This window comes from Neopsephotus bourkii, unplaced genomic scaffold (assembly GCF_033783945.1).
Source record: "Neopsephotus bourkii isolate Nb327-2 ecotype Australia unplaced genomic scaffold, CSIRO-AGI_Nbou_v1 NB_14, whole genome shotgun sequence".
Taxonomy (NCBI): Eukaryota; Metazoa; Chordata; class Aves; order Psittaciformes; family Psittacidae; genus Neopsephotus; species Neopsephotus bourkii.
In genome coordinates, this window is record NW_026900531.1 from 40,743 (window position 1) to 66,081 (window position 25,339).

General features: G+C 35.4%; 1 protein-coding gene across 2 annotated transcripts in view; it reads left to right on the top strand.

Annotated features, from left to right (window-relative positions):
• The window catches only part of RFX3 (regulatory factor X3), a 67,749-nt gene that overhangs the window by 13,304 nt on the left and 29,106 nt on the right, over positions 1-25,339 (top strand). Inside the window, exons 3-6 of one of the 2 annotated variants that reach the window (XM_061371488.1) lie at positions 8,155-8,413; positions 19,305-19,379; positions 23,892-24,073; positions 24,633-24,752. In XM_061371488.1, coding sequence (XP_061227472.1) covers positions 8,155-8,413; positions 19,305-19,379; positions 23,892-24,073; positions 24,633-24,752 — 636 coding nt within the window. The remainder of the gene's footprint in view (positions 1-8,154; positions 8,414-19,304; positions 19,380-23,891; positions 24,074-24,632; positions 24,753-25,339) is intronic. The other variant, XM_061371568.1, reaches the window with a different exon arrangement.

Here is a 25,339-nt window from a genome sequence, read left to right on the forward strand (position 1 = left end):
TCTTTGTCAAGTGTAACTGTTGTATTCTTGTAACGCAAATCTTCCCACAGTTTTTATAGCTTGATTTGTCTACACTTAAAACTTACTTCTTATATTATTGGAGGCATAATGGTAATTCAAGGGGTGAAACCTGTAACTTGTCACATTTATTGTATAATATGAGGATATTTGAATTACGTTATCCACATTTGTGTCTGGTTATTAACAATTTTACCTGTCAAGCATGTCACTCTGTACTTAAACAGAAATGCACAGTTATTGCAATGGCGTGTAGAGGCTTATCTGGCAGTTTAGAATAGATAATATTATGACTGCACCTATATTAAGCCAAGTGAGTCCCCTCTGCTAGATGTGAACTTTAATTATAATCTTTTAATCAAATATACTTGATAATTCTGGTGTGGCCAAGAGGATTTTAATTGCTGAGATTGTCCAAGAATTGCTGTTGTGCCCAAATCACATTCTTCACAGATATTTTTGCTACTGTTTGTGTGGTTTATGTGGCAAAAGACATCTTGAACCAAGAATTTGCTATTACTTTAATTAAAATTTTAACTGTCAATTCACAGAATCATTATTGATGAAGTTATTATCTTCCTAGGACTTCTAGTATCCATCTTTTTTCCTCTGACATTATGCTTACCCTTTTACTACCCCTCTGCATACTAAGGTCAATGGCTTCCACCTGAGAAGGAGTTACAGCAAGTTACAGCCGTCACAGGTCTTGTGCCTGGAGAAGTATGATGCATTGTGGGGGGTTCTGTACTCACACTGTGTCCACTTGCAGCTATGTTAATATGTTTCCTGTCGCAGTCCTCACATTATTCTTCATTGGTTTCCATTTTCATGTTACATTTGAATTTACTGTATATAGCGTGTTTTACATTTGCTGGGCACTTCTTGAATACTGTCACTCCAGCTCATGATCCTCTCCTACATTTTTAATCTAGGGTCATCTGCACATAATAGCTATTTGATATTACTGTCTGTTAGTTAGAGCAATGCATTAGCATTTTAACAAGGCGTTTTATACCACACAATTGTAGAAAGCTAATCTAAAATGGAGACAGTTTAAGTAACATTTATCTGATCGTTCAACAGTTACTATTATAGCTAAGATAGGACAAAGCTCTAGGCTAGCACAGACAAGTCTAGACAAAGGAAGCCTGACAAACCCCTTCAGATCTTGCAGATTTAGTACAAATGCTGTGACAGGTTCCTAACAGTGGCAATACCACGTTATTTGAATTACAGGTCTGCAGTACTTAAGCAGATTTTTAGAAGTCTCTTGCTAAGGTTCCCTTACCTGTCTGATTTCCAGGTCCTGAGAATATAATTCATAAGATTTCTCTTCTATTGTCATTTACTTTGTCCCTTGGTTTACTGGGTTTTTGTGCAGCTGGGCATTGAGTGTGCTTTTAATGCTCTGTTTCCATGTGGAAAAATATTTTGGACTGAGTGTTGAAGATCTCAGTTCTTTATTATTGATAATGAATTACTGTCAGTAACATACTTACTTTATTTTTTGAATATGACTAGTAAGAGTTTCTTTATATAGAATAATGCAACTGTATTTTAGGTAAATTTTAGAAAGCTTTTTTAAAGCATTTTTATGGCTGATAGTTTTAAGTTGTCTATACAGAAAGAAAATGTGTATGTATAAGACAGGTCAGCTGTTCACTATTTCGAAGGAAATTACTTTGAATTTTTGTTCCCTGGTTATACATTCATCAATTGCCCTTTCTTAATGTAGGTTTTGATCTTTGATTTTAGCAGTTTCAATTGATAAGTGAGGATAGCTGAAAGGAAACAATGACTTGCTATCTTGCCAGTTCTTCCTTCTTTGTCTTTAGGTCAGTTGAGGAGGCTTTTGTGGAAGAACCTTATTACTTTATTGGAATGTAATCTGTAATTAAAAAGCCCAGATAAATATTCTAGGTGCATGAGTAGATTTCTTTGTGGGAGGAAGGGGGCTGTGTGAGACAGACAGTTTAGCTTTCGCCATTACCATTTGACTGCTTTATCATAGAATCATAGAATGGTTAGGGTTGGAAAGGACATTAAGATCATCAAGTTCCAACCCCCCTGCCATGGGCAGGGACACCTCTGTCTAAACCGTATCACCCAAGGCCTCGTCCAACCTGGCCTTGAACACTGCCAGGGATGAAGCATTCACAACCTCCTTGGGCAACCTATTCCAGTGCCTCACCACCCTAGCAGGAACGAATTTCCTCCTTATATCCAATCTAAACTTCCCCTGTTTAAGTTTTAACCCATTACCCCTTGTCCTATCACTACAGTCCCTAATGAAGACTCCCTCCCCAGCATCCCTGTAGGCCCCCTTCAGATACTGGAAAGCTGCTATGAGGTCTCCACGCAGCCTTCTCTTCTCCAGGCTGAACAACCCCAACTTTCTCAGCCTATCTTCATATGGGAGGTGCTCCAGTCCCCTGATCATTCTTGTGGCCCTCCTCTGGATTTGTTCCAACAGATCCATGTCCTTTTTATGTTGAGGACACCAGAACTGCACACAGTACTCCAAGTGAGGTCTCACGAGAGCAGAATAAAGGGGCAGGATCAGCTCCTTCGACCTGCTGGTCACACTCCTTTTGATGCAGCACAGGATAAGGTTGGCTTTCTGGGCTGCAAGTGCACACTGCTGGCTCATGTTCATTTTCTCATCGACCAGCACCCCCAAGTCCTTCTCCGCAGGGCTGCTCTGAATCTCTTCTCTGCCCAGCCTGTAGCTGTGCCTGGGATTGCTCTGACTCAGGTGTAGGACCTTGCACTTGTCATGGTTAAACTTCATGAGTTTGGCATCAGCCCACCTCACAAGCGTGTCAAGGTCCCTCTGGATGGCATTCCTTCCCTCCAGCGTATCAACCGAACCACACAGCTTGGTGTCATCGGCAAACTTGCTGAGGGCGCACTCAATCCCACTGTCCATGTCACCGACAAAGATGTTAAACAAGACCGGTCCCAACACTGATCCCTGAGGGACACCACTCGTTACAGGTCTCCAGCTGGACACTGAGCCATCGACCACAACTCTTTGCATGTGGCCATCCAGCCAGTTCTTTATCCACAGAGTGGTCCATTCATCAAATCATGTTCTGTTATGTCAGTGTTAGGGCATATGGCACTTCCTTTTCTTCCCATTGCTTATGATATACTGCTTCCAGAGTGTACACCAATGCATTGGCTGTGATAAGGCCTTCACTCAGTATTAGAAAAAGGATTCCATTCTCTCTAGTTTCTGTGAAGCCCACTATCAGCTTTATGCCAGCAGGGTTGAACTGAAATCTTAAAGGAGTTCAAGGATATTTTTATGTTATGAAAGACTTTCTTGGGTTTTATGCATGGAGATTTTCTACCATATTGCAATACTACATAGCATTGTCATGAGCATTAGCTACTGTGCATATAAATAACAGTGTACCTGGAAATGTTTGTTTTCATCTAGTGTTTATCATATTTATATTCCATGAAATAATTCCTTAGTTAATTGAGTATCATAAAAGGCTAACTTTCAATGCCGAAATGACAGCAAAAAATTGTTTATATGCCTGCCTGCTGATCTATGTAGGTAATCAATACTAAAACTCACAAGAGTAATTCTGAGGTTATTACTTGTGGAAGAATATAATAATTATTATGTAACTTGCTTCTTTGAATTAGAATTACAGAAAAATAATAAAAAAATACACGAATTATGCTGAATGGTTTTATTGTTTGAATTAAGATGCTCTTCTTGTACAGCCACTGTAAACGGATGCTGGTATTTCAACTTACACTATAATATACATATATATATAATATACATATATATGTACTTATATGTACTTATATGTATATAAGTATATATGTACTTATATGTATATAAGTTCAAGTAAAAAAATAGATTTATGTGCATTTTACCCAAGACTTGAATTTTCCAAGTCAGCGCCTACAGCTAGTAATTAGAATTTAGTAGTTAATTACTTATTTTGCAAGACACAGAAGTTACTAGAATATAATTTCAAATTAAAATTAACTAAAACAAATAGAAACTGCACTGTCTGAACTTCTGACCTGATTTGAGATTTTTTTCTTTAAATATGCTCTGAATTTCTCAATTCCTGGAAAAGCAAATAAATCTCTTTAGGGCTTGGTTGGGGTTTTTTTGTCTAAAACACGGAATGATGCAAAAATCTTTCAACAAGGCAGATATTTCTAAGACATGAATAAAACTACCCTAAGCTTGCAGGGGACTAGACAAATATAAACATAGGAAAGTAAGTCTGTCCCATCAAGTGCTTGCTCAGAGAAAATCTGTGACCACGATCAGCCTATGTTAAAAGCTCGAAACATGGTGGCATGGCAGGACCACTGATTTATAGTAGTCAATAGATCAGACTCTTGACATTTACACAGATTGTGAATTATTTCTTATGTGTGAATGTATGCATGTACACACTGAAAACTAAGGGAGGGCAACAACAAGGTTAAATTTGTGCCATTGTTTTTATTTGTCATCTTTCTTTGAAGAGGCAAAAGTATATCTAAAAGTTAAGCTCAGTAACATTACATAAGTGTCTGTAATATAGCGCAAAACATTGCACTTAATTTACAGGGTAGTGCTGGGGTTTCAAATTGTTGTAAGATGTATGTAAGCAATAAGGCATAATAGGTGATGCCTTGAATTACTGTACCTTGCAATCCTACTCCAACTCATGCTGATCTCATTAATTTCCAGTGGGGGATCTTAACATTGGACACATGTTCTGGGCTTGCTTAATCTTAATTGAGTTTGCACAGTGTCTGACTTTGTTTGACTTGTTTTCAGGGTAAACATCATCTAGTTTGCACAACCTCCTGGAAACCTAGGATTCTGCAGCCTAATTACTTAGATTTCAAACTTGTTAGTAACTATGATGAACATTCTAATGCCATGTTCTAGTAAACACTGAATTTCACAGGGTTTCGGTAGGAGGAACTATCTGTTCTCTACCAAGACAATTATTCTGTCATCTACCTTGTATCTCAAGCCATAGGATACCATCTTGGTGTTCTCATAAAAAGCCAGAAGACTTTAGTTGCATTGAGTTTCATCCCTAGATCATCTTTATATGCAACTGTCAAAGAAAAGAAGGGCTAGTAGGGCTTTTACAACCTTTGCAATGGGAAAGAACTGACTATATAGTATTTGACAGATTATCTGAGAAAGTATTGCATGTTTGTCCTACAAGTGCTATGTAGAAGTTCCTTATTTCAAGTTATCTCTTGTGTGTGTGTGTCTAAAGGGTATAGCATCTTATTTTCTTCTTTGCTACAGTTTAATGTTGAGAGGTCACGTTATCATATGCAATGACCTTAAAACATTTGAGTCACTGCTGTCAAAACATCGTCACAAATCCAGCTGCATTTTTTTAATTTCCAGATGAATTTATTTGTATTTTGGTTAAGTTACAAAGCTCTTTGCTAAGTTGCAGATATTATTGCATGTAATAGTTATGGTTTCATCTCACTTTAATTACCCTGATGGTCTCTATTGCTGGAGGTTTGCTTAATCATCTCCAGTAGTCAGGTGTTCTGGAAGAACCTTCTGGTTGTTAGAACAAAGGAAAGAGTGTGTTTATGTTGGACTGTGTACACTTGTGTACCCCAGTGGTTGTTCTTGCTCCATTGATAAGGAGTACTGTTATATGCAGATACAGGTGTTATAATCAGTCCTTTTTGGAAACTATACATGATACACAGAGCTAAGGTAAAAACAAACAAGTGTTTCCTTTTGTCCATTACACACAGTTTCTGTGCTGTAATTTTCTTGTGAAATTTTGAGCATTCTATGGGGTTTGCCATTGCTTTAAACAGCTACCTCTTTAATTCCACTGCTGCAAGTGAGATTTGTTCTCCGCACATCTTCTAGACAGTCTTTTTCTTCTAGCCATGTCTATTTTTACTGCCAACAATGATGTTGTCTTTTGTTCCTTTCTTTACTATACCTGATACTGATATCAAGTTTTTCTTTCCTCTTTTGACAGAAATTACAACGTATGGTCCTTTGATAACCATTTGCATGAATTGCTTCCTTTGACCTTCCATCACTACACTTTCCTAAATTGCCCTCTGCGGCATAGCTCTGTTCACATTCTGTAATTCTGAGACAGATGCAACAACAGCTTTGCTAGCAGTTACCTTACTCATCATAAGATAAACAATACCACAGTGATGTCAAAAGGTATCACAATGATACCTTGGCTTGATAAAACAGATTAATTGGAACCTGAATGGTACCCAAATACATACAGAGGTTATTACAAAGCACAGATAACTAATTTTAACTCTCCTAAATAAATGTTAATGAATTAAGCTGTGCGGGCATTAGTCCCTTTTGTTTTCAGTAGACTGAAAGGCATTTCTGCATCTGACCTTGAGGCTTCTGAAATACTCAAAATAAAAAGGAAAATTTTTAAGTAGCTTGAGGAGGGCTGAAAGCAAATAATGCAGTATGATGCTTATGAAACTTTCAGGATTTTAAGATTAAAGTTTTTGAGATTCCAGAAGTCTCTGAAGAGGGAGGGAGAAACTGTATGTGAATACAACTAAAGTTCTGACTTTGGTTGTTGATAAGGTACTGTATGTTCTTGAGTTATTTAAATGTTTACTAGAGCTAACGAATTAGTTGTTCTGTCTGAGCCCATTGTGTAATAATTACTCTAGTGTAAGTTTTCATAATTAAAAAGCCATAACAACAAATAGTAAATTGCCATGGCCTTTTCTATATATAGATAAGAAACTAATTAATCCCTGTCTATATAAAGGGAAAAAAAAAAAGACTGACTTCAAATTCCTGGATAGGCATATTAATCACCAGCTGCATAAAAGTTGGATGCTGCATCCTTCTTTTGTTGTGTTTTGGGACAAAAGTGAATTTTTTTGTTGAACTTGTTTAATTGCATGGTGTTGCATGATTTTGTGTTTTGTTTGATTATACTAAACAAACTGGAGACTTACACAGAGACTGGTCACCTCTCTGTTTTCTCTGAATCATACTTTTAAAATTTATTTACTTGGACTCAATGCATCTCAACATATGCAGCTCCAAGTTAGTGGAAAACTTTGAATTTGAAAATGGTATTGCCTGTTGATTGCAAGCAGTATTACAGGTTTTTATGCTTAAAGAAGAAAATTGTTTGTTGAGTAAACTGACTTGTTTTACATTTTGACCTTTCTATCATTATGCTTGCCAAGATGCAAAGCTTAGCAGTCAAGAAACAGGATAAAACTTCCAAACAGGCTTTTCCAAAATGAGGAATCTGGCCTTTGAAATAATGAATGATATTTACTTAACAAATCTGAAATATGTTGATTTGAAGATAAAAACTTAGTACATAGGAACAAATACACATTCAAAAACTGTAAATTGATCATAAACTGTGAAGAGTAGTAATTGGAGATACATGATTAAGAACATGAAAGAATGATAGAAGGTTTCAATAGCTGAATAGTTTGTTAGGGTAAACTGCTTAATGAGGCATTAATGTTTCAGAATTTAAAGTGATTTAAAAATGTTACTAATGCATACTCAACTTCTTTCATGTTTGTGACCTTTTGATAAGTCATAGTTCTGTTTTGGCTTTGTTTCTTAATTTTTTTTTTCCTTCATCACAAAGTGAATTCATATCCTATTTTCAATTCACCTTGTAAAAATAATTGCGTTTCCAAAAATACCAGTGAACTCAGAATTTCAAGTTTCAGCCAAGAACTTTCACAAATTTAAAAACAATAGATCATGTAGGATTCTATAACATTTGGTTCTTTTGGCTGACATTTGTATCAATTTTTTTAAATGTCGCAACATGCACAGTATGCAAAATATATGACATCTGACTAAAATTCAGTTTTGTTGTCGGATAAAAAGTATGGAAATTTATAAATTGCTTTGCAATATATTGGTAATCATATGAGCTCTTTATTAAACCTGTCTCCTGAATTATTTATTTAGTGATTTGACTTGATTAAATGTTTTTCTCTGATGAGGCAGGGGTTGTTTGTCAATCTTACTTAATTTGGTTACAGCTATTGTACACACGTTTCTAGAATTACAACATTTCTCTCAGCTAAATGAACAATACAGATAATTTATTTTCCTTTTGTTTTCTTTTCTTGAAGCCGATCAACAACTTATCCTTACACAGAAACCCAGATGTACAGCCAAAACACTGGGGGAAATTATTTCGATACTCAAGGAAGTTCTGCACAGGTGACAACAGTGGTCTCGTCTCATAGCATGGTGGGCACTGGAGGGATTCAAATGGGTGTCACAGGAGGACAGCTCATTAGCAGCTCAGGAGGGACCTATCTGATTGGCAATTCAATGGAAAATTCTGGTCATTCCGTGACTCATACAACACGGGCCTCCCCAGCAACAGTAAGTATTTGAGACTAATGCAAAATCTTTCAGACTAATTTCTTATCTACTGAGATGTTCTTGCAGACTGTCAAGGTTTTTGTGACTGAGTGTCTAGCACTATTGGGTTGTCAGAATAAGTACTACATAGTACTTTTTGTAAAATTAGTATAAAGAACATAAAGTAAGATGCAGGAGTAAAATTGTGCAAATTTAAACATCAAGGCAGGCCTTTCTTTTGACAGCTTGCAGATATTTACATTTCACAGGTTAAATTTTTACATTCGTGTAATATCAGTGCTTTGGGAATGCTCACATAATAGTTTGTCTGAGCTGAATATTTGTCAGGTTAGGAACTAAGATTCTGTATTTATTCTGGAAACTTAAGAAAACCACAGTGTTGTTGAGTACAGCTATGTTAGATGTAAATGATAAATCATGAATGTTACATGTGTAACTTCCCTGCATTTGTTCGGTTTGTTTGCTTAATATTACTGTAGGCTTGGTAGCTTATTCCAAAATATTTCCAATTGTTCAGAATACACAGATACTACCTTTTAACAATTTGTTCTTACTTAACCTATGGTATGTCTCCAAAGTCTATTCCAGATTAAAGATCTATGGGGGAAGTGTCTTACAGTACTGTGGGAAGATGTATTCTGTTACGACTGTGATAGATAATATCACTTAAACACAAAACTTGCCCTTAAAAGCTTATTCAATCAGCATGTATTTCATTTAGGAGAATGGGCTTATACTTAGGCTACCTTTGCTGCATAGCACTAATGAATACTTTTACCTCATTCTGAGTATTATAGTCTCAATGTAGAGCCTTAAAGTAATAGGGAAGAGAACTGTGAAACATAACAGTAGGAAGAATTGGAAAACATAGCGAGGGGGATAAAGTGTCATTAACAATACAGATTCATGACTACCCAAAGGGGGCTTTATTTTTACCAAAGGTAATGAGTAAAAATCTAATATTCTTTTATTTGGAATTATTATGAATTTTTATGATAGCATTGGAAAATTTGGATGATCAAACAAAGTCGCTATTTTGATTTTTAAGGTGGTACGAATAAATACAAAGGTGGTATGGATAAATACAAGGTTTCTGTACAATATAAAAAGTATTATTTAATCCAAAACCTGTGTAATATTATTTTCTGAAAATACATATTGTAAAAAGTTGCAATTTATGAATTTATAAAACCCAGTAACATAGTGGGGTCTTTCAGCTAGCAACAGAGAATCTTCGAGTTATAAAATCAAAAAAGTGTATATTAACCTCTGGGTGTATTTTACATTATTTTAATAGAAGAACAGAGTTGCTGAAAAAAAAAAAATCATTCCTCTTTCAGATTCATTCAGTTAAAACCAAGATTTTAAGTTCACTGTTTTCTTTTTTCCTTTGAAGTACTTTGTCATTTTACTTATTTGGAAGATATTTCAGTAGCTTTTCTCCTGACTTTATAATTGCCAAGCACAGGCAAAACAGATAATTTTCTATAGGCAGAAGTGGTAAGACACTGGAACAGGTTGCCCAAAAGAAGTGGTAAATGCTGCACCCCTGGCAGTGTTCAAGGCCAAGTTGGATGGGGCTTTGAGCAGCCTGGTCTAGTGGAAGGTGTCCCTGCCCATGGCAGTGGATTGGAACTAGATGATCTTCCTTCCAGCACAAACCATTCTGTGATTTTATAATTTTAAGTAAGGAATAGGTCTTCTAGGTAGGCTGAAATTTGAAATTGCCATTCTTAAAAATTTGAAATTACCATGCTTAAATGCTAACAATATTCCTATTTTTCTTGGTTGTTTTAAATTATTCTAGATTTCAGTACAAGTATTTCCTGGTTTAGAGATCATGCTAGTTTTCTTCTTAATCAGATAAGAACAAATGCATTTTTGTGTTTTGATTATCATGCTCTGAGTTTTCCTTTATTCATGAGCAACGCAATTCAGTCAGTGGAAATACTTAACTGAATATGAAATCAAGTGAGGCTTAAATGCACCAAGTAAGCATGAAGAGCAGTAATGTACCTTGAAGTTGGGTGTCCTAGAATTATTTGAATTATATCAAAACTCCATGCTATATTTTTCAACTTCAAAATGGTTTTGCTTTTTTTTGTCAAAATTAGAAGTAAAATTTGTCAAAATTTATCAATATCTAAGGTTCGTGCTTTCAGCAACATCTTTCTCTTGCTTCATGTGCCAATGAAACATCCTGGTTTAGTTGTTCAAAGTAACTTTTATACTGCTGTATGAGCTTGCCTTTAAGATAGGAAAAAATACTGCTAATTAAATTACAAGTATTAAATTGCATTTTTAACATTAAAATAGCATCCTCTGTTTTTTAAGGTGCTATTTATTATGTATGGTATAGTTGTGTAAGTATGAGACGTTAGAATATATTAGAAGTACATTTCTTGTTAAGGAAGTGGGGCACAACATGGTTTTAGATTTTATAGTTTTAAGCTCTTGGTCTGTAAGGCTCAGCTGAAATATTCAAGAGTTAATCGAAGCAGAAAAAGTTATGCTTAAACTAAATTTAAAGAAACAAGTCTGTTTTCATTTTACTAGAGGGCATAATAAAACAGAGTGGAGCAACATAGTGTCTTATTTGGATTGCACTTTAGATAGGTAGAGGTTGTTTCACTTGTGATTCTCATTTGATGTTAATCATCACAATATTTTTCATTTTTGTATAGCAAATTTATTGGAGTCATCAAAATAATGTATCCAGGCTGGTTTGCTAGTACAATACTCTGAAAATATTTCTAAATTTTGAATTAGTTTTGAGAATTTTCATATGGAGACAAAGACTATAGAAATTAATAAGAATTTACTTATTAACTGTTGTGATCATCACAACCTTTCTTTTCTTTTGCCGTAGAGGTACTAGTCCTTTTCAGTCTTTTCAGCTGCTAACTTCATTTGTTTTGCTCTTATTCACCTTTACTGATTAAATCATTGCCTTCTGTAACAAGTAAATTAATTATATTGTTGATGTTATCTAGCTTAAGTTGAAAGAAACAAACAAAACAGTTTCAGGTCAAATACATAAAATAAGTCAATTCCATTAACTCTGTCTTAGATAAACCCACAATTTAAAATTAATTGACTTTTCACCAGCTTTGCTGTTTCGTTTATACAGAATTCAATAAAAGAGACTTGGAGACTTTTTAAGTCTTCACTTCATTGTCTTCATGGTTTAATGTAATTCTGAGTTCAGCTTCGGGTTTAATAAAGAGCTAATACTTTGTAAGATTTAATTAATTTCAATTTCTGTCAAACATTCATACAAGAAAGCTGTCTTGATTAAGCTATAGCAGGCAGTAGCAGTGTATTTATAGCTAAAATATTGAGAATGGTGCACTATCAAAACCATTCCAACATATATGCAGTCACGGTTTATGTTAGAACATTTGTTAGTATTTTCTTTACTTCATTTCCATTGATTTCATTGCTTCTTCCTTTTTTCATACAATAATCATACAGTATCCTTGGCTGGCCTATTAAACTACTTCTCTACCTACTAAACAGGATTTTTTCACTAAAACAGAAAAGCATTCAGATTATAAGGCCTTCTACGTAAGATATTAGGTAGATAAACAGCTTTCCAAAACAACCATTTTCATGTAAATATATGTAGGTTGGTAAGAATAAATTGTAATTGCATTGAACAAGAAGTGATTTACCCTAGCTGGATATCTATTTGAAATGATTTTGCATGTTGAAACTTGTATGAAAGAGTCATCTGTTAGGTTTACTGGCAGCTGTCAATAAAGAAGGGGTAGCTATATTTAAAAGACTAACTGCAGAATGGACTGCCGTGTTAATAACTAAATCTAAAACACCTTAATTATTTTTTTTTTAATTTTTTCATATGTAAATGTCTAAAGATTGTTCTTGTCATGAAACAGGTTTATCTAATCAATATATTTCATACTATCACAAGGTTAAAAAATTCATATAGTTTCTAATAATAAATGTGGTCAGCTGGTAAGAGGCTCCCATCTATTAGTCTTGTTTTCTAACAACTGATCTGCAATTACAGTTGCCATTCATCCACCATCAACAGCCACAGGAAGTCTCCACTCATGCTGCTGGAGAAATTTATCCTATTTCAGTGCAAATCTAAATGTGCATGAGACTAAAAGCAAACTTATTATGGGGATAATGTATCAACACAAATGACAACTTCTGGTACTAAGCACAGTGTGCAAAATTTGCTCTTTAAGGGAGGGATGGTACCTGTGCAAGATGTGTTGTAATTAAAGGAGGGAGAACAGCAACAACAGCAAGGCTCAATGTAAATATAATATCCTGATGTTATCATTTTAATGAAAGAATTATTATTACTTTAAGAACAAAAAATAATAAATGTTTAAACAGTCCATTAGAAGTGGATGGGTTATCATTTGGAAAATAGTTTGAGATGAGATTTGATTTATTAATTTCTTTCTTGCTAGAGGAACTTTTTCCTCCTCCATTCTCACAATTTTCTAGTAGTTTTATTTAGATAGATACATCTTAGCATAAACCAAACCATTTCTGATACAGTTAGAGATGCACAGATTTTTATGCTACAAAGGATTATTAGATCTGTTTGGTCTGACGTCTTACACTGGCAAGACATTTACTAATGACTTCTTCAGTTGAGCACAGTGCCATCTTCTGTGGGAAAAAAAAAAAAAAGGCATCCATTTCCAGATACAAGAAAGCAGATTATATGATTTTTAATTCTTTCAAATGAGCTGTAAGAATAGTTAATCATACTACCGCTAAAAAACTTTTATGCATTATGAATTAACTGAAGGAGTGGGAAGTTTAGCGGATTTGTGGATCTTGTGCCTTCTGCCTCAAGACTTCATCCTGCTTTGGTTTCTCCTTCAGAGCTGTGGAGCTTCATAGAATAGTTAGGGTTGGAAAGGACCTTAAGATCATTTAGTTCCAACCCCCCCTGCCATGGGCAGGGACACCTCACACTAAACCGTGTCACCCAAGGCTCTGTCCAACCTGGGCTTGAATATCGCCAGGGATGGAGCATTCACAGCTTCCTTGAGCAACCTATTCCACTCCCTCACCACCCTTACAGTAAAGAACTTCTTCCTTATATCCAATCTAAACTTCCCCCATTGCAGTTTAAACCCGTTACCCCTTGTCCTGACACTGCAGTCCCTACTGAAGAGTCTAGCCCAGCATCCTTATAGCCCGCCTTCAGATAGTGGAAGGCTGCTATGAGATCTCCATGCAGCCATCTTTTCTGCAGGCTGAACGGCCCCAGGTTCATATGGGAGGTGCTCCAGTCCCCTGATCATCATTGTAGCCCTCCTCTGGACTTGTTCCAACAGTTCCATGTCCTTTTTATGTTGAGGACACCAGAACTGCACACAATACTCCAAGTGAGGTCTCACAAGAGCAGAGGGGCAGGATCACCTCCTTCGACCTGCTGGTCACACTTCTTTTGATGCAGCCCAAGACACTGTTGGTTTCTGGGCTGCGAGCACACACTGAAGCTGGTTTGTGTTCATTTTCTCATTGCCCAACAACCCCAAGTCCTTCTCCACAGGGCTGCTCTGAATCTCTTCTCTGCCCAACCTGTAGCTGTCCCTGGGATTGCTCCAACCCAGGTGTAGGACCCTGCACTTGGCATGGTTAAACTTCGTAAGGTTGGCATCAGCCCACCTCACAAGCATGTCAAGGTCCCTCTGGATGTCATTCCTTCCCTCCAGCGTATCAACCAAACCACACAGCTTGGTGTCATTGGCAAACTTGCTGAGGGCGCACTCAGCCCCACTGTCCACGTCACCGACAAAGATGTTGAACAAGATGGGTCCCAACCCTGATCCCTGAGGGACACCACTCGTGACAGGTCTCCAGCCGGACATTGAGCCATTGGCAACTCTTTGCATGTGGCCATCCAGCCAGTTCTTTATTCACCGAGTCATCCACCTATCAAATTGATGTCTCTCCAGTTTAGAGATAAGGACAGTGTTGAACACTTTGCACAAGTCCAGGTAGATGATGTCAACTGCTCTACTCGTGTCCATCAGTTCCGTAGCCCCATCATGGAAGGCCACCAGATTTCCCCTTAGTGAAGCCATGCTGGCTGTCACCAATCACCTTGTTGTTTTTCATGTGCCTTAGCATGCCTTCCAGGAGAATCTGCTCCAAGATTTTGCCAGGCACAGAGGTGAGACTGACTGTTCTGTAATTCCCTGGGTCATCCATTTTCCCCTTCTTGAAAATGGGGGTTATATTTCCCTTTTTCCAGCCACCGGGAACTTCACCTGAGTGCTATGATTTTTCAGATATGATGGACAGTGGCTTAGCAACTTCATTTGCCAGCTCCTTCAGGACCTGTGGATGGATTTCATCAGGTCCCATGGACTTGTGCATGTTCAGGTTCTTTCTGAAGATGATCTCAAACCAGATCCTCTCCTACAGAGGGCCTAGGATCTTCATTCTCACAGTCCCTGCATCTGCCTTCCAAGACTTGGGTGGTGTGGTCAGAGCATTTGCCGGTGAAAACCAAGGTAAAGAAGTCATTAAGAACCTCAGCCTTCTCCAGATCCAGGGTAGCCAATTCTCCTGATAACTTCCAGAGGGGGTCTGTGTTGTCCCTAGTCTGTTTTTTATTTGCTATGTACCTGTAGAATCTCTTCCTGTTATCCTTAAGATCCCTAGCCAAGTTTAATTCCAACTGGGCCTTAGCTTTCCTAACCTGGTCCCTATCTTCCCAGACAACATCCCTGTATTCTTCCCGGGCTACCTGTCCTTACCTCTGCCTTTTATAAGCCTCTTTTTTCCGTCTAAGTTTCCCTCTGAGTAAGCTTCTGTGGATTGCTTTCTTATATCTTGATTTCCTCAGAACAACATACTGTAAATACTTTGCGTTATTTAGTTGAATTTTTAGTTAATTAGCACAACTGTTTCTTTCTTCATACTAAAAGGAAGGCAGGTCTTTTTCCAGCATGTTTTCGGGATAGGTATTTGCTATGTCTAGCTATACACATCAGACAGTATTATGCATAATTTCTTTATCTAGTAACATGTTAATGAATATTAAGATATAAACTAGGAAAAGTCAATAATTTCCCAATCAGTCGATCACTTAAAGACTGAACACTGTAGGATTTCAGGTGCATAAACTGGGATCAGTCTGTTGAATTTTTTAACCCCAGAAGTACCCTTAGTTATTAACGACTGTGTCAGAGTATAAGGCAGTATTTCAGTTGGCAAATTAATTGAAAGAGAAGTCTGCAATCATAGTTTTCATAGCTATTATGCTCTAATTTTATAATTTTTATTTTGCCATACAAACATTTTTCCTACCAATAGTGTAACATTTATCATGGTTTAGTTGGAGTTGCAGTGGGGGTGCACATTTCACTTATCAGTCAGAACATTTTATTAGTTTTCAGTCTTGTTAAGAGAAGAATAGTTGCATATTCAAATAAATGAATGTGTAATTCTTGGTGCCATTTAGCATTTCAGATGTACAGGTAGTTAGTTGTGCCTGGAATCTCTCACTGCCTGTTGCTAAAAATGCAAGGACGTCAGTCTACCTTTTGTATTTATGCAGAATATAATTTTAAGTGTTAAAATGACTCTCATATTCTATCTACAAAATATCATAATAAAACCCACTGCATAACCAGTCTTCAGCTGGAAGGGACCTAGAACAATCATCTAGTGCAGCTGCCTGACCACCTCAGTGCTGACCAAAAGTTAAAGCATGTTGTTAAGGGCGTTGTCCAAATGCTCTTTAATGCTGACAGACTTGTGGCACCGACTGCCTCTCTGGTAAGCCTGTTCCAAAGTTTGACTACCCTCTCAGTAAAGAAATGCTACCTAATGCCCGCTCTAAACCCCCAGGTGCAGCTTTGAACCATTCCCATGCATCATGTCACTGGATACCTGGAGAAGAGCTGAGTACCTCCCTTTCCACTTCTCCTTCTCAAGCAGATGTAGGGAGCAATGAGGTTGCCCCTCATCCTCCTTTTCTCTGAAGTGGAAAAGCCCAGCGTCCTTAGCCATTCCTTCCAGGACATGCCTTGCAACTCTTTCACCAGCTTTGTTGCCCTCCCCTGGACACATTCAAGGACCTTCACATCTGTCTTAAATTGTGGGACCCAGAACTGCACAAAGTATTCCAGATGAGGCTGCACTAAAGGCTGAAAACAGAGCTGGTCACCTCTGCTGACCAGCTGGCCATGCTGTGTTTGATGCAGTTTGTCCTCTTGGCTGCCTGGACACTTCGGTGACTTGTGTAGATCCTGCTGTTGATCACTGCCCTCAGATCCCTCACTGCAGGGCTCCTCTTCAGCAACTCCTCTCCCAGTTTAGATTTGCGACAGAGAAATGGCATTTCTCTGTCCCGTCTGCAAAATCTGGCATTTATTCTTGTTAAATTTGATGGCACGGATGATTGTCCAATGATCCAGTCTATCCAGATCCCCCTGCAAGGCCTCCTGTCCCTCAAGAGTCAACAGCACCTCCCAGTTCAGTATCATCAGCAAACTTACTTATGATGCATTCAAATCCTGCATCCAGATCATCGATTAAATAGAACTGACCCTAGAACTGATCCCTGAAGATAGAGGAAAACAAGCAGTAGCCAGAAATTTTCAGAAAGGGTAAGATAATAATTAAGTCCCAAGAAAGTCTGTCCTCAAATCAAATTATGCTTTCTGCTCAGAAATAGTTAAAAGTGATTATATAGCCTACATAGGAAGGTTTCTGTCATTAGAGATAGTATCTGTCAAATAAAGCAGAAAGTTAATTTAATCAAAATTTAGATTAAAAACAACAAAATAATAAGTAGTAAGAACAATTTCTCCTGAAGCTTGCCGTAGCAGAGGACAGTGAAGACTCCTTTTAAATATAGATCACATACTTTTTTGAGCTTGATGAAGTAATTAACATGTTTTAGTGATGACTAACACTGCTTGGCTTATGTTATGCTGTAAAAGTGAATACAGATTTGCTGTGTTCGGTGGTCATACTAGTGAAATCTAAAAGAAACCCCAACAACAAAAATTCCTTGGATGGCAGAAAAAGAAAGTTTCTGTATTTTTATTCTCACTGTATAGCACCAAAACGCATTGAATCAATATGGCAGCAAGAAATGAGTGTCATCTGTAATGCCACTTTTCTTTTTAAGAGCAATTACTGCTACTTTTTAACAGTTTGATTCTCTGAACAATCAAGGCCACAAGTTGCAACAACAAAATGAGAGTAGTGCAGTAGTGGAAATGTGCAGTAGGAGGTGTAATTTCAGTGCTGTAGTACTGCAGTGGACTTAAGCGTTGTGGAACAAGTAATCCAAGATTCAGAATTCAGATTTAAATGTGTGTACAGTATTTGTTGTTTGATCCTACCATTATGTTAGGAAGGGAAATTCTATGGCTGTGGTTGTAAGTTGACCTTACAAATTTTAAGGTGTGTAGTTTTTAACATGCGGCATGTTCTGAAAATTTGATCTTTCTTGTGTGATTGACTACTTTGATCTCGTAGTATTTTCCACAAAAACAAGACAAAATCAGAATATTAAGAAGAAAACCAAATCATTATAACCATGTAGGAGTATCTTTTCTTACTTTTTACATGTTATTTTTTTAATAATGTACTTTTTAAAAAAACAGGCTTCTTTAGCTAATAATGAACAGCTGTAAGAGAGAAAAAATAAGTGATTCCTCACAGTTATTGCAATAAAATGTTTGTCAGTTGCCCTGTAAAAAAGACAGAAGCTATGTGCAGTAAGTTCAAATATCAGCTGTAGTGTTTTTCAGTTTCTGCTATACAGAGAGTAAATTCAGCCAATGTTGATAAATTGTGACACTAATATTGCGGTGTGATATTTGAAGTAAGATAGGAAGGGCTTATTAAAGAAAGGTCTACACAGAGACTGATAAGTGGTTTTGAAAGTGTAAGTGGTGGTTTCCATTGCTTTCATTTTGGCCATTTAATGTAGCTAATTAATTGCATGCCTTTTTTTTACTGCACATCCTGTTGTCTCTGTCATTTTCATTGTTGTTTTTGCTCTTCTAGCTGCCCAGTTAAATTATGCTTAGGTTCTAACTTTTTTTTTTCTTTAATGCTGTCATTATCAAACTAATCAAAATATCCATTGATATTAAAAAAGAAAAGAATGGGAATGGATGTTATAGTATTCATACATTTGTATTTGAAGAAATACTACTTTGTATTTTGGTAGTGCTGTGTTCACTTTTCATTTTAAAAGGCAAATCTAAACAAATCTGCTTTTCTAAAGGCTGGATCCTGCAGTCTGTGTAGCTTCTGACTTTCCATTTACTTTGACAGCTGGGGATGTTCAGAGGGTGTGGCAGCAGTAAGGGTGATGTCCTGTCCCAGTGAAGTTAATGGTGAAAAAACTGTTGAATTAATTGGATTTAGGATTTGATTCTCTTGATTCCAAAAAGCTGTTTTGTTTCTAATTCAATTCTTATTGCAAGCTGTGGATGTCTCCTCCTAACATAGTTGAAGGGAAAACATAAGGAGGTCTTTCTTAATATTCTGTTTAGGGATTTATTTTTTATTTTTTTTTAATTATTTAATGAATGATATTTTTGTTCCGTTGGGGTTGTTTTGTTTCAGTACAGCTCACCAGTAAATCTACGCTTTTAATTTCCTGAGCAGGCTGAAAGGTAAAATGGACTTTGATGCTGTGATCCTGCAGTATATATGCAAGCAAAATGCCTTTCCAGCTTCATTGGGGAGGTTTGTGTTTACTGGGACTCTGGAATGAAGCCTTTTGGTAGAACATATGCCCTGGCTAGGCATAAAGCAGGCATTTCTATTGATCTGTAAGCAATCTGTCAAAACTTCTCTGATCAGGCTTTTTTACTATCTCGTCTTGAGTCCTTTTTTTAATGACATCTATTATCAGATTGAAATGGCGATTGAGACACTGCAAAAGTCTGATGGTCTGTCCACTCACAGAAGCTCTCTTCTCAACAGCCATGTAAGTTGTCTCTTCTTCACATACACTCTCTCTTGCTTGTTCTGCATGCTTAGCCTGCCTCTAAATATTTGTTTTATTTTATTACTATTTTTTGTTCTTAATCTTCTCATCTTAGTTGCTTGTAATTTCTACTACATCTCCCATGGCTTTATTTTGTCAGATGAAACGTCTTTATGGTATATTGCATAGTGTTACCTGTTTCCCATGCTCTACACCTATGTTAAGACAAGTTAATACATTTGACTGTTTTGCGGATTATTGTGTAAATGTCAAAATAAAGTTCAAATAATGGCTTTTGACATTTTAAATAAAGTTATCTAGAAATCAAAGACTCTGTACCCTATATTAATTTTAGAGCATGTGAAGAGGAAGAGAAGAAACAGACAGCATGCCTAAGTAATATCTTTATTTTTAGGTGTTTCTTTGTTTATTCTGAGTAGAGAGTTTATTATGAAACGACTTACATAAGAGTCCTACAGTTCTTTATGATGAACTGGAAAAAAATCAAAAGCATTATCTTAATTTGAAGTACAGAAAAAATGTATTATCCAGCTGCCTTTTGCTTTGTTCTTACTCCTCAAATCTTACAGTGAAGAACTTTCAATATACAAAACCAAAATATATTTGGGTAAAAACATGATCTCCAGTAATACAGTGATGAATCCCTTATATGTAACTTTAAAATCACTGAAAAAGGCCCCAAATTAATTTTTAATAAATAAATAATAAAATTGATTTGTAAAGTTGCTAGTCTTTCCTGAATTTTTTTTTTCCTGTTAGTTATTTGTGGGTTTATATTTTGTATTTTGCCACGTTGATTAGTTTGTATTCACCTTACCTCTTATTTACTTCTCAGGTTTACAAATTATATACATTCGAATTCCTTTATAGTTTTACAGAAGAAATTTAAATTTGGTTTGTGGTCTTAATGTAAGAATGTGGTCATAGAGGCTGTACCTCAGAAATCAAATTAAAAATATGTGTTTTGACAGGTTTGGGGTTTGGATTTTTTCTGTATGGGTCTAGTTATGTCAAAGTTTTGTTTTTTGGAAATTTTAAGTGAAATTACCTTTTTTTCTTTAGAATAAATGCCAAAAATTAAAAAGGAAAATTGAATTACAGAAAGTCATACAAAATGTTACACAGAAAGTCTTTTAGATTCCACCTTGGATTCTTACAAAATGCTTGTTCTGAAAACGGTATCAAAATTGTTATGAAAATAAAAATAGGTAATTTAAAAATTATTTTTTAAATGTAATTTTTAAAAGGTCCATAACATTTTTTGGCAAAGTGTCAGAAATTTATGTAAAGACTTGAAACACGTAAACTGTTGTTAAGTTTGTGTTTATCTTATATGAAGTCCGGAATCTTGGTATAACACCAAGAAGAATTACAAGGTAAGCTGCTGTGGTGCAGTAAATTATGTTCCACTCATTCCTGGTGCTATGCGTTGCTCACAATGTGTTTCTAATAATGAGAGTCACATTCAACTGAAATTTTACATGATATTTCTCTCTTGACTGTCTTTTTCAAATTTATTCTGATTGTCTTGTATCTTTGACTCTGGGGAAAAAAAACTCAGAAGTACCTGTATGTGTTCTTGTGTCAGTAAGTCTTTCCTAGCCTTGGTCATTTTGGAAGATGTTAGCAATGTACATCAAACTTAGTGGATATTTTACCTATTTTTAACGCAATGCTTACTGTTTTTAACTCAAGGGTAGTATGGAGAAAGTTTTTTTCTCTTGAAACTCTCCTACAGGTTTGGTTAGGCATTTATAACAATAATTTGGTTTAATAGGCTTTAAAATAGAATTTAATTTGTGTGTTTAATTAGATTTTCACTGATAATTGTTATTTATCTCTGTTTTTTTAATACCGGCTTTGGAATTGGGATTTCCCCCCTATGAAATCTCTGTGAGGTTGTCTGGGATTTTTTTTTTTTTTTTTTCCTAAATCATCTGTGTTCATTTTAAGGAATTTATACTTTCTTCTCTGTTTTCTTTTCTTTCCTGATTTATTTTTGCATGAAATTGACTTAATTAGTTGCTAGTTGAGTATTTTATAAACACTGCTGCTTAATTGGAGTCACAGTCAATTTAACAGGTCTGACTCTGTAAATATTTCATACCTTTACCCATCTTACCCATACAATATGGTTAGCATTATGAATTAAAAAGCCAGGATTCAAACCTGAACAGCTCAGTTTTAGAATTACATTTCATCCATATAGAATGAGGCAAAAATTCCCACATTGCACTTTTGGTTTTTGTTCGTTTGTTTGTTTCATTTGTGATTTTTTTGGTGTTGAATAATGGAAGTTATGGTTGAAATAGGATATGTTATAAATTCATATCATTATTGAAGTACACTTAAAGTGATTCATAATAGGTTACAAATCATTTGGAGGAAAATATCCTTAATGCTACATAAAGAACTTAATTGGAAAATAGTAATTTTTTGTTTGTCAGTGTTTCAGGATTGGCAGAGTTGTCCCTTTAGGGAAGGCAGTAATACTTCACATTTTGTATCTGGTCTGATTAAATTATAGATTTATTAATATATGACAAATGTTATTAAAATGTATATAATATAGATGTAATAAATAACCTTTAAATACAGATAACATGAAATAGCTGAAAGATGTAATTACCTTTGTTTCTGAGCCCAGACAGTCTTACTGCAGGTCATTAGTGAAGTAAGTTTAATACATTCAGGTAAAAGTTAAAGTTTATGATTATTATTTTTCTTCAGTTTTATTATAAAATGACAGATGCTCAATTTGGAAGCAGTTGTGAATGCTGAGACTTGAAAAATAATATGATAACTCATATAAAGATGATTAGGTGTACTTTTTAATTTTGTATATTTAAAATGTAAACTTACTTGCAAACCGAGCTAAGAATTTTGTGTCTTGGAAGCATTTATATCTTACTTATACCTCTTCTAGAGCTTGCTTTTAAGAAACTTGGAAAAGTTATGGGCATACTTTTAATGAAAAGTAAATATGGAAATGGTGTTTGAATGTTCTAGAGTGAATTGTAAAAAATTTTTTTGCATTTCTATTGATGAATTCTGTGAATTCAATGTATTTGTTACCATCTGTACTTCAGTACAAAACAGTTTTGTGATAAAGATCAGGACTGAAACATTTCATGGCTATTGCACACTAAAATATTCATATTCTTTGCACGGTAAGTTACACTAAACATTGGTAGAACAGAATTTATGCACTGCTCTAAAATAAAATATTTCTGCAAAGAACATACATAGAACATACTGATATTGTCGCTTAAGAATTTGTGTCCTGGTAATACTAGTTACTGCTTTCTTGGACTAAATAGAAAATTATTACAAATATGTATGAATATCTAGCTCATCAGAGTAAAAGTTTGTAGCAAGTCTTGGAGATAAAATATCCTTAGTATGCATTTCCACTGGATAATCAAATCCCAAGTTTTGCTAAGATCTGTGATGCTAGCAAGCTTGAATAATAACACTGTATTATTTTGGTGTAAATACTTAGGAAAACAGTGAAAAAAAAATAAACAGAAAATTAGATTTGTGAATCATTCAAGCTGTATCTAAAGTACAATTACAGGGAACTGAAAGCATGGCAAGTTCTGGAGGAATGTAAGGAAAATGTTAGCATATCAAAACCCTAAAACAATGGAATTTTAATGCATCCTCAAACTGTATCATTTTGTATCTATTTTGACATTCTCCTGTAATGTTAAATCTAGAAGTTTTAAATTGTCCTTTTTATCTTTTTGTAAATTACTGACAACTAGAGGTGTTACATGAGTGTGCACTACTTTTCATGTGTGTATCTAAAAACGCCTACCACAATCACATAGAAAGATTAATATTTTTCCAAGAGTATAATTCTGTTCCTTCTGGAAGTCAAAGGCAAACAGGCTACAAGTAAAAGGGGTTTTACCCCTAATGCTTTATAGATGTACCAGCTATTTTCAATGTTATCTAGGTTGCTCTTTCACTTATATGTAATAACTTTTATATGTATCTGAGAGTAAAAAATATCCTATTCAATTAAGTGTTGTAATGTTTTTTAGCATCAGGTAAAGAAAAACAGTATGATATTCTGGGTTAATAAATACATTAAGTCACTATTGTTAGTCCAAGGAGTTTGTTTTCTGCAATTTATGTGAATTACATACATGATTAGTGTATTTCTTCACGGTACCAACAGTTTATTTCCAAAGCATATATACCTTTATCAAATATTGGTGTGTGTTACTGAATCAAAAATATTTAAGAAGTGGACACTTATCTGAGGTTAGAATGCAATGAATTCTACTGTTTCCTGGTAATTCTGAAAATCCTAAAGCAATATGGTAGAATTAGCATTTAAGGAACCTCTGAAGGAAGAAGTAATTGTTTAATAGACCTGACGAGTGGTTTCAGAACTTTCATATGTTAATGTTGTGTGGTTAAAATATTTTTAATAAAGTAAGAATGTTTGGGTTTTTTTTCTCTGTTTTGTATGTGATATAGCTTCAGTGGCTTTTAGACAACTATGAAACTGCAGAAGGAGTGAGCCTTCCACGAAGTACCCTTTACAACCATTACTTACGACATTGTCAGGAACACAAATTGGATCCAGTAAATGCTGCCTCCTTTGGAAAACTCATACGATCAATCTTCATGGGATTACGGACCAGAAGACTTGGAACTAGGTTTGTGTTAATTAAATAAAAGTAATGAAAATAATAGACAAAACAAGTCATAATTATGAGTATAGAAACCTGTCTGCTACTGAAAAAATAAATAAAATATTACATTGGTTTTCTCTTAGTTCTGTCACAGTGTTAGACAGTTTTGTGCTTTTCCAGATGTTATACTTCTACATATGTTTTGGCTGTTTATGTGTTTACATTTTGATAAATGCAGTGCAGATTTTTATCAGTACAAATAAAATGTAGTTTTTGTTTGGAAATTACTAAGAATTGTGTTTCTTCATAACTATGTATGTAAGTTGTATGTAAATTTTATTAATTATAAATTGGATTTTTCTTACTAAAGTGGATTACGAGTTATGATGCAGGAAAATATTTGTTTAAGAGAGTGAATATATTTCCCAAAGGTGGTAAAACACCCATGTAAACCAGATATAACAAGAGGGTCAGGCCTGATTTGTGGGTAATGTTTTCCAGTTAGTGTGAATTATGAATTAATTGTAATGTAGATGCATAAAACTAGTGTTGCTGTTCTTTTAATTTTTGCTCTTTCATAAAGGGGGAACTCCAAATATCATTATTATGGGATTCGCGTCAAGCCAGACTCTCCTCTTAATCGACTACAAGAGGACATGCAATATATGGCTATGAGACAACAGCCGATGCAGCAGAAACAGAGGTAAAGTGTGAAATGGACATGAGTACTTATTAATATTTCTATTTCATACTGCCTTACTTTTCCTCACATGAAAAGTTGAAATTCTAATGCAACTTTTGTTAAACTTCTCTGCTGTGAAAAATAGAAATTTGATAGATAGATAACCAGCTGATGTCACTGAAGTTATGTATCAGGCAACAAGATTGTGTACCTAGAAAATGTCATATTTGCGAATAATAATAATAATCATAAAATGAGATGTGTGAACAGACTCCACTATCTTGAATTCAAAGACGAAGAAAAGCAGTGACAGTTTAAATTTCAACTTTTGCTGTTTGTTTTCATTACTATATAATTTTATTTATAAACTGCTTATAAGACAGCTTATTATTAATTTCAGTTTGGTGTTTATCCCCTTTCCCTGCAAACAATTAATGTGACCATAATGGTTTTCCTCTGAGTTGATTTTGAGTACTTTCCTTCACCATCTGTTGTTCCTGAGGATACTGTGAAAGCTCAGAAGTATTCAAAAGCAGTGGCACGGAAGAGCTATTCTTGTGGTGAAAGAGTATATGAATATGCATATGAAAAACTATCCTGAACAGAAA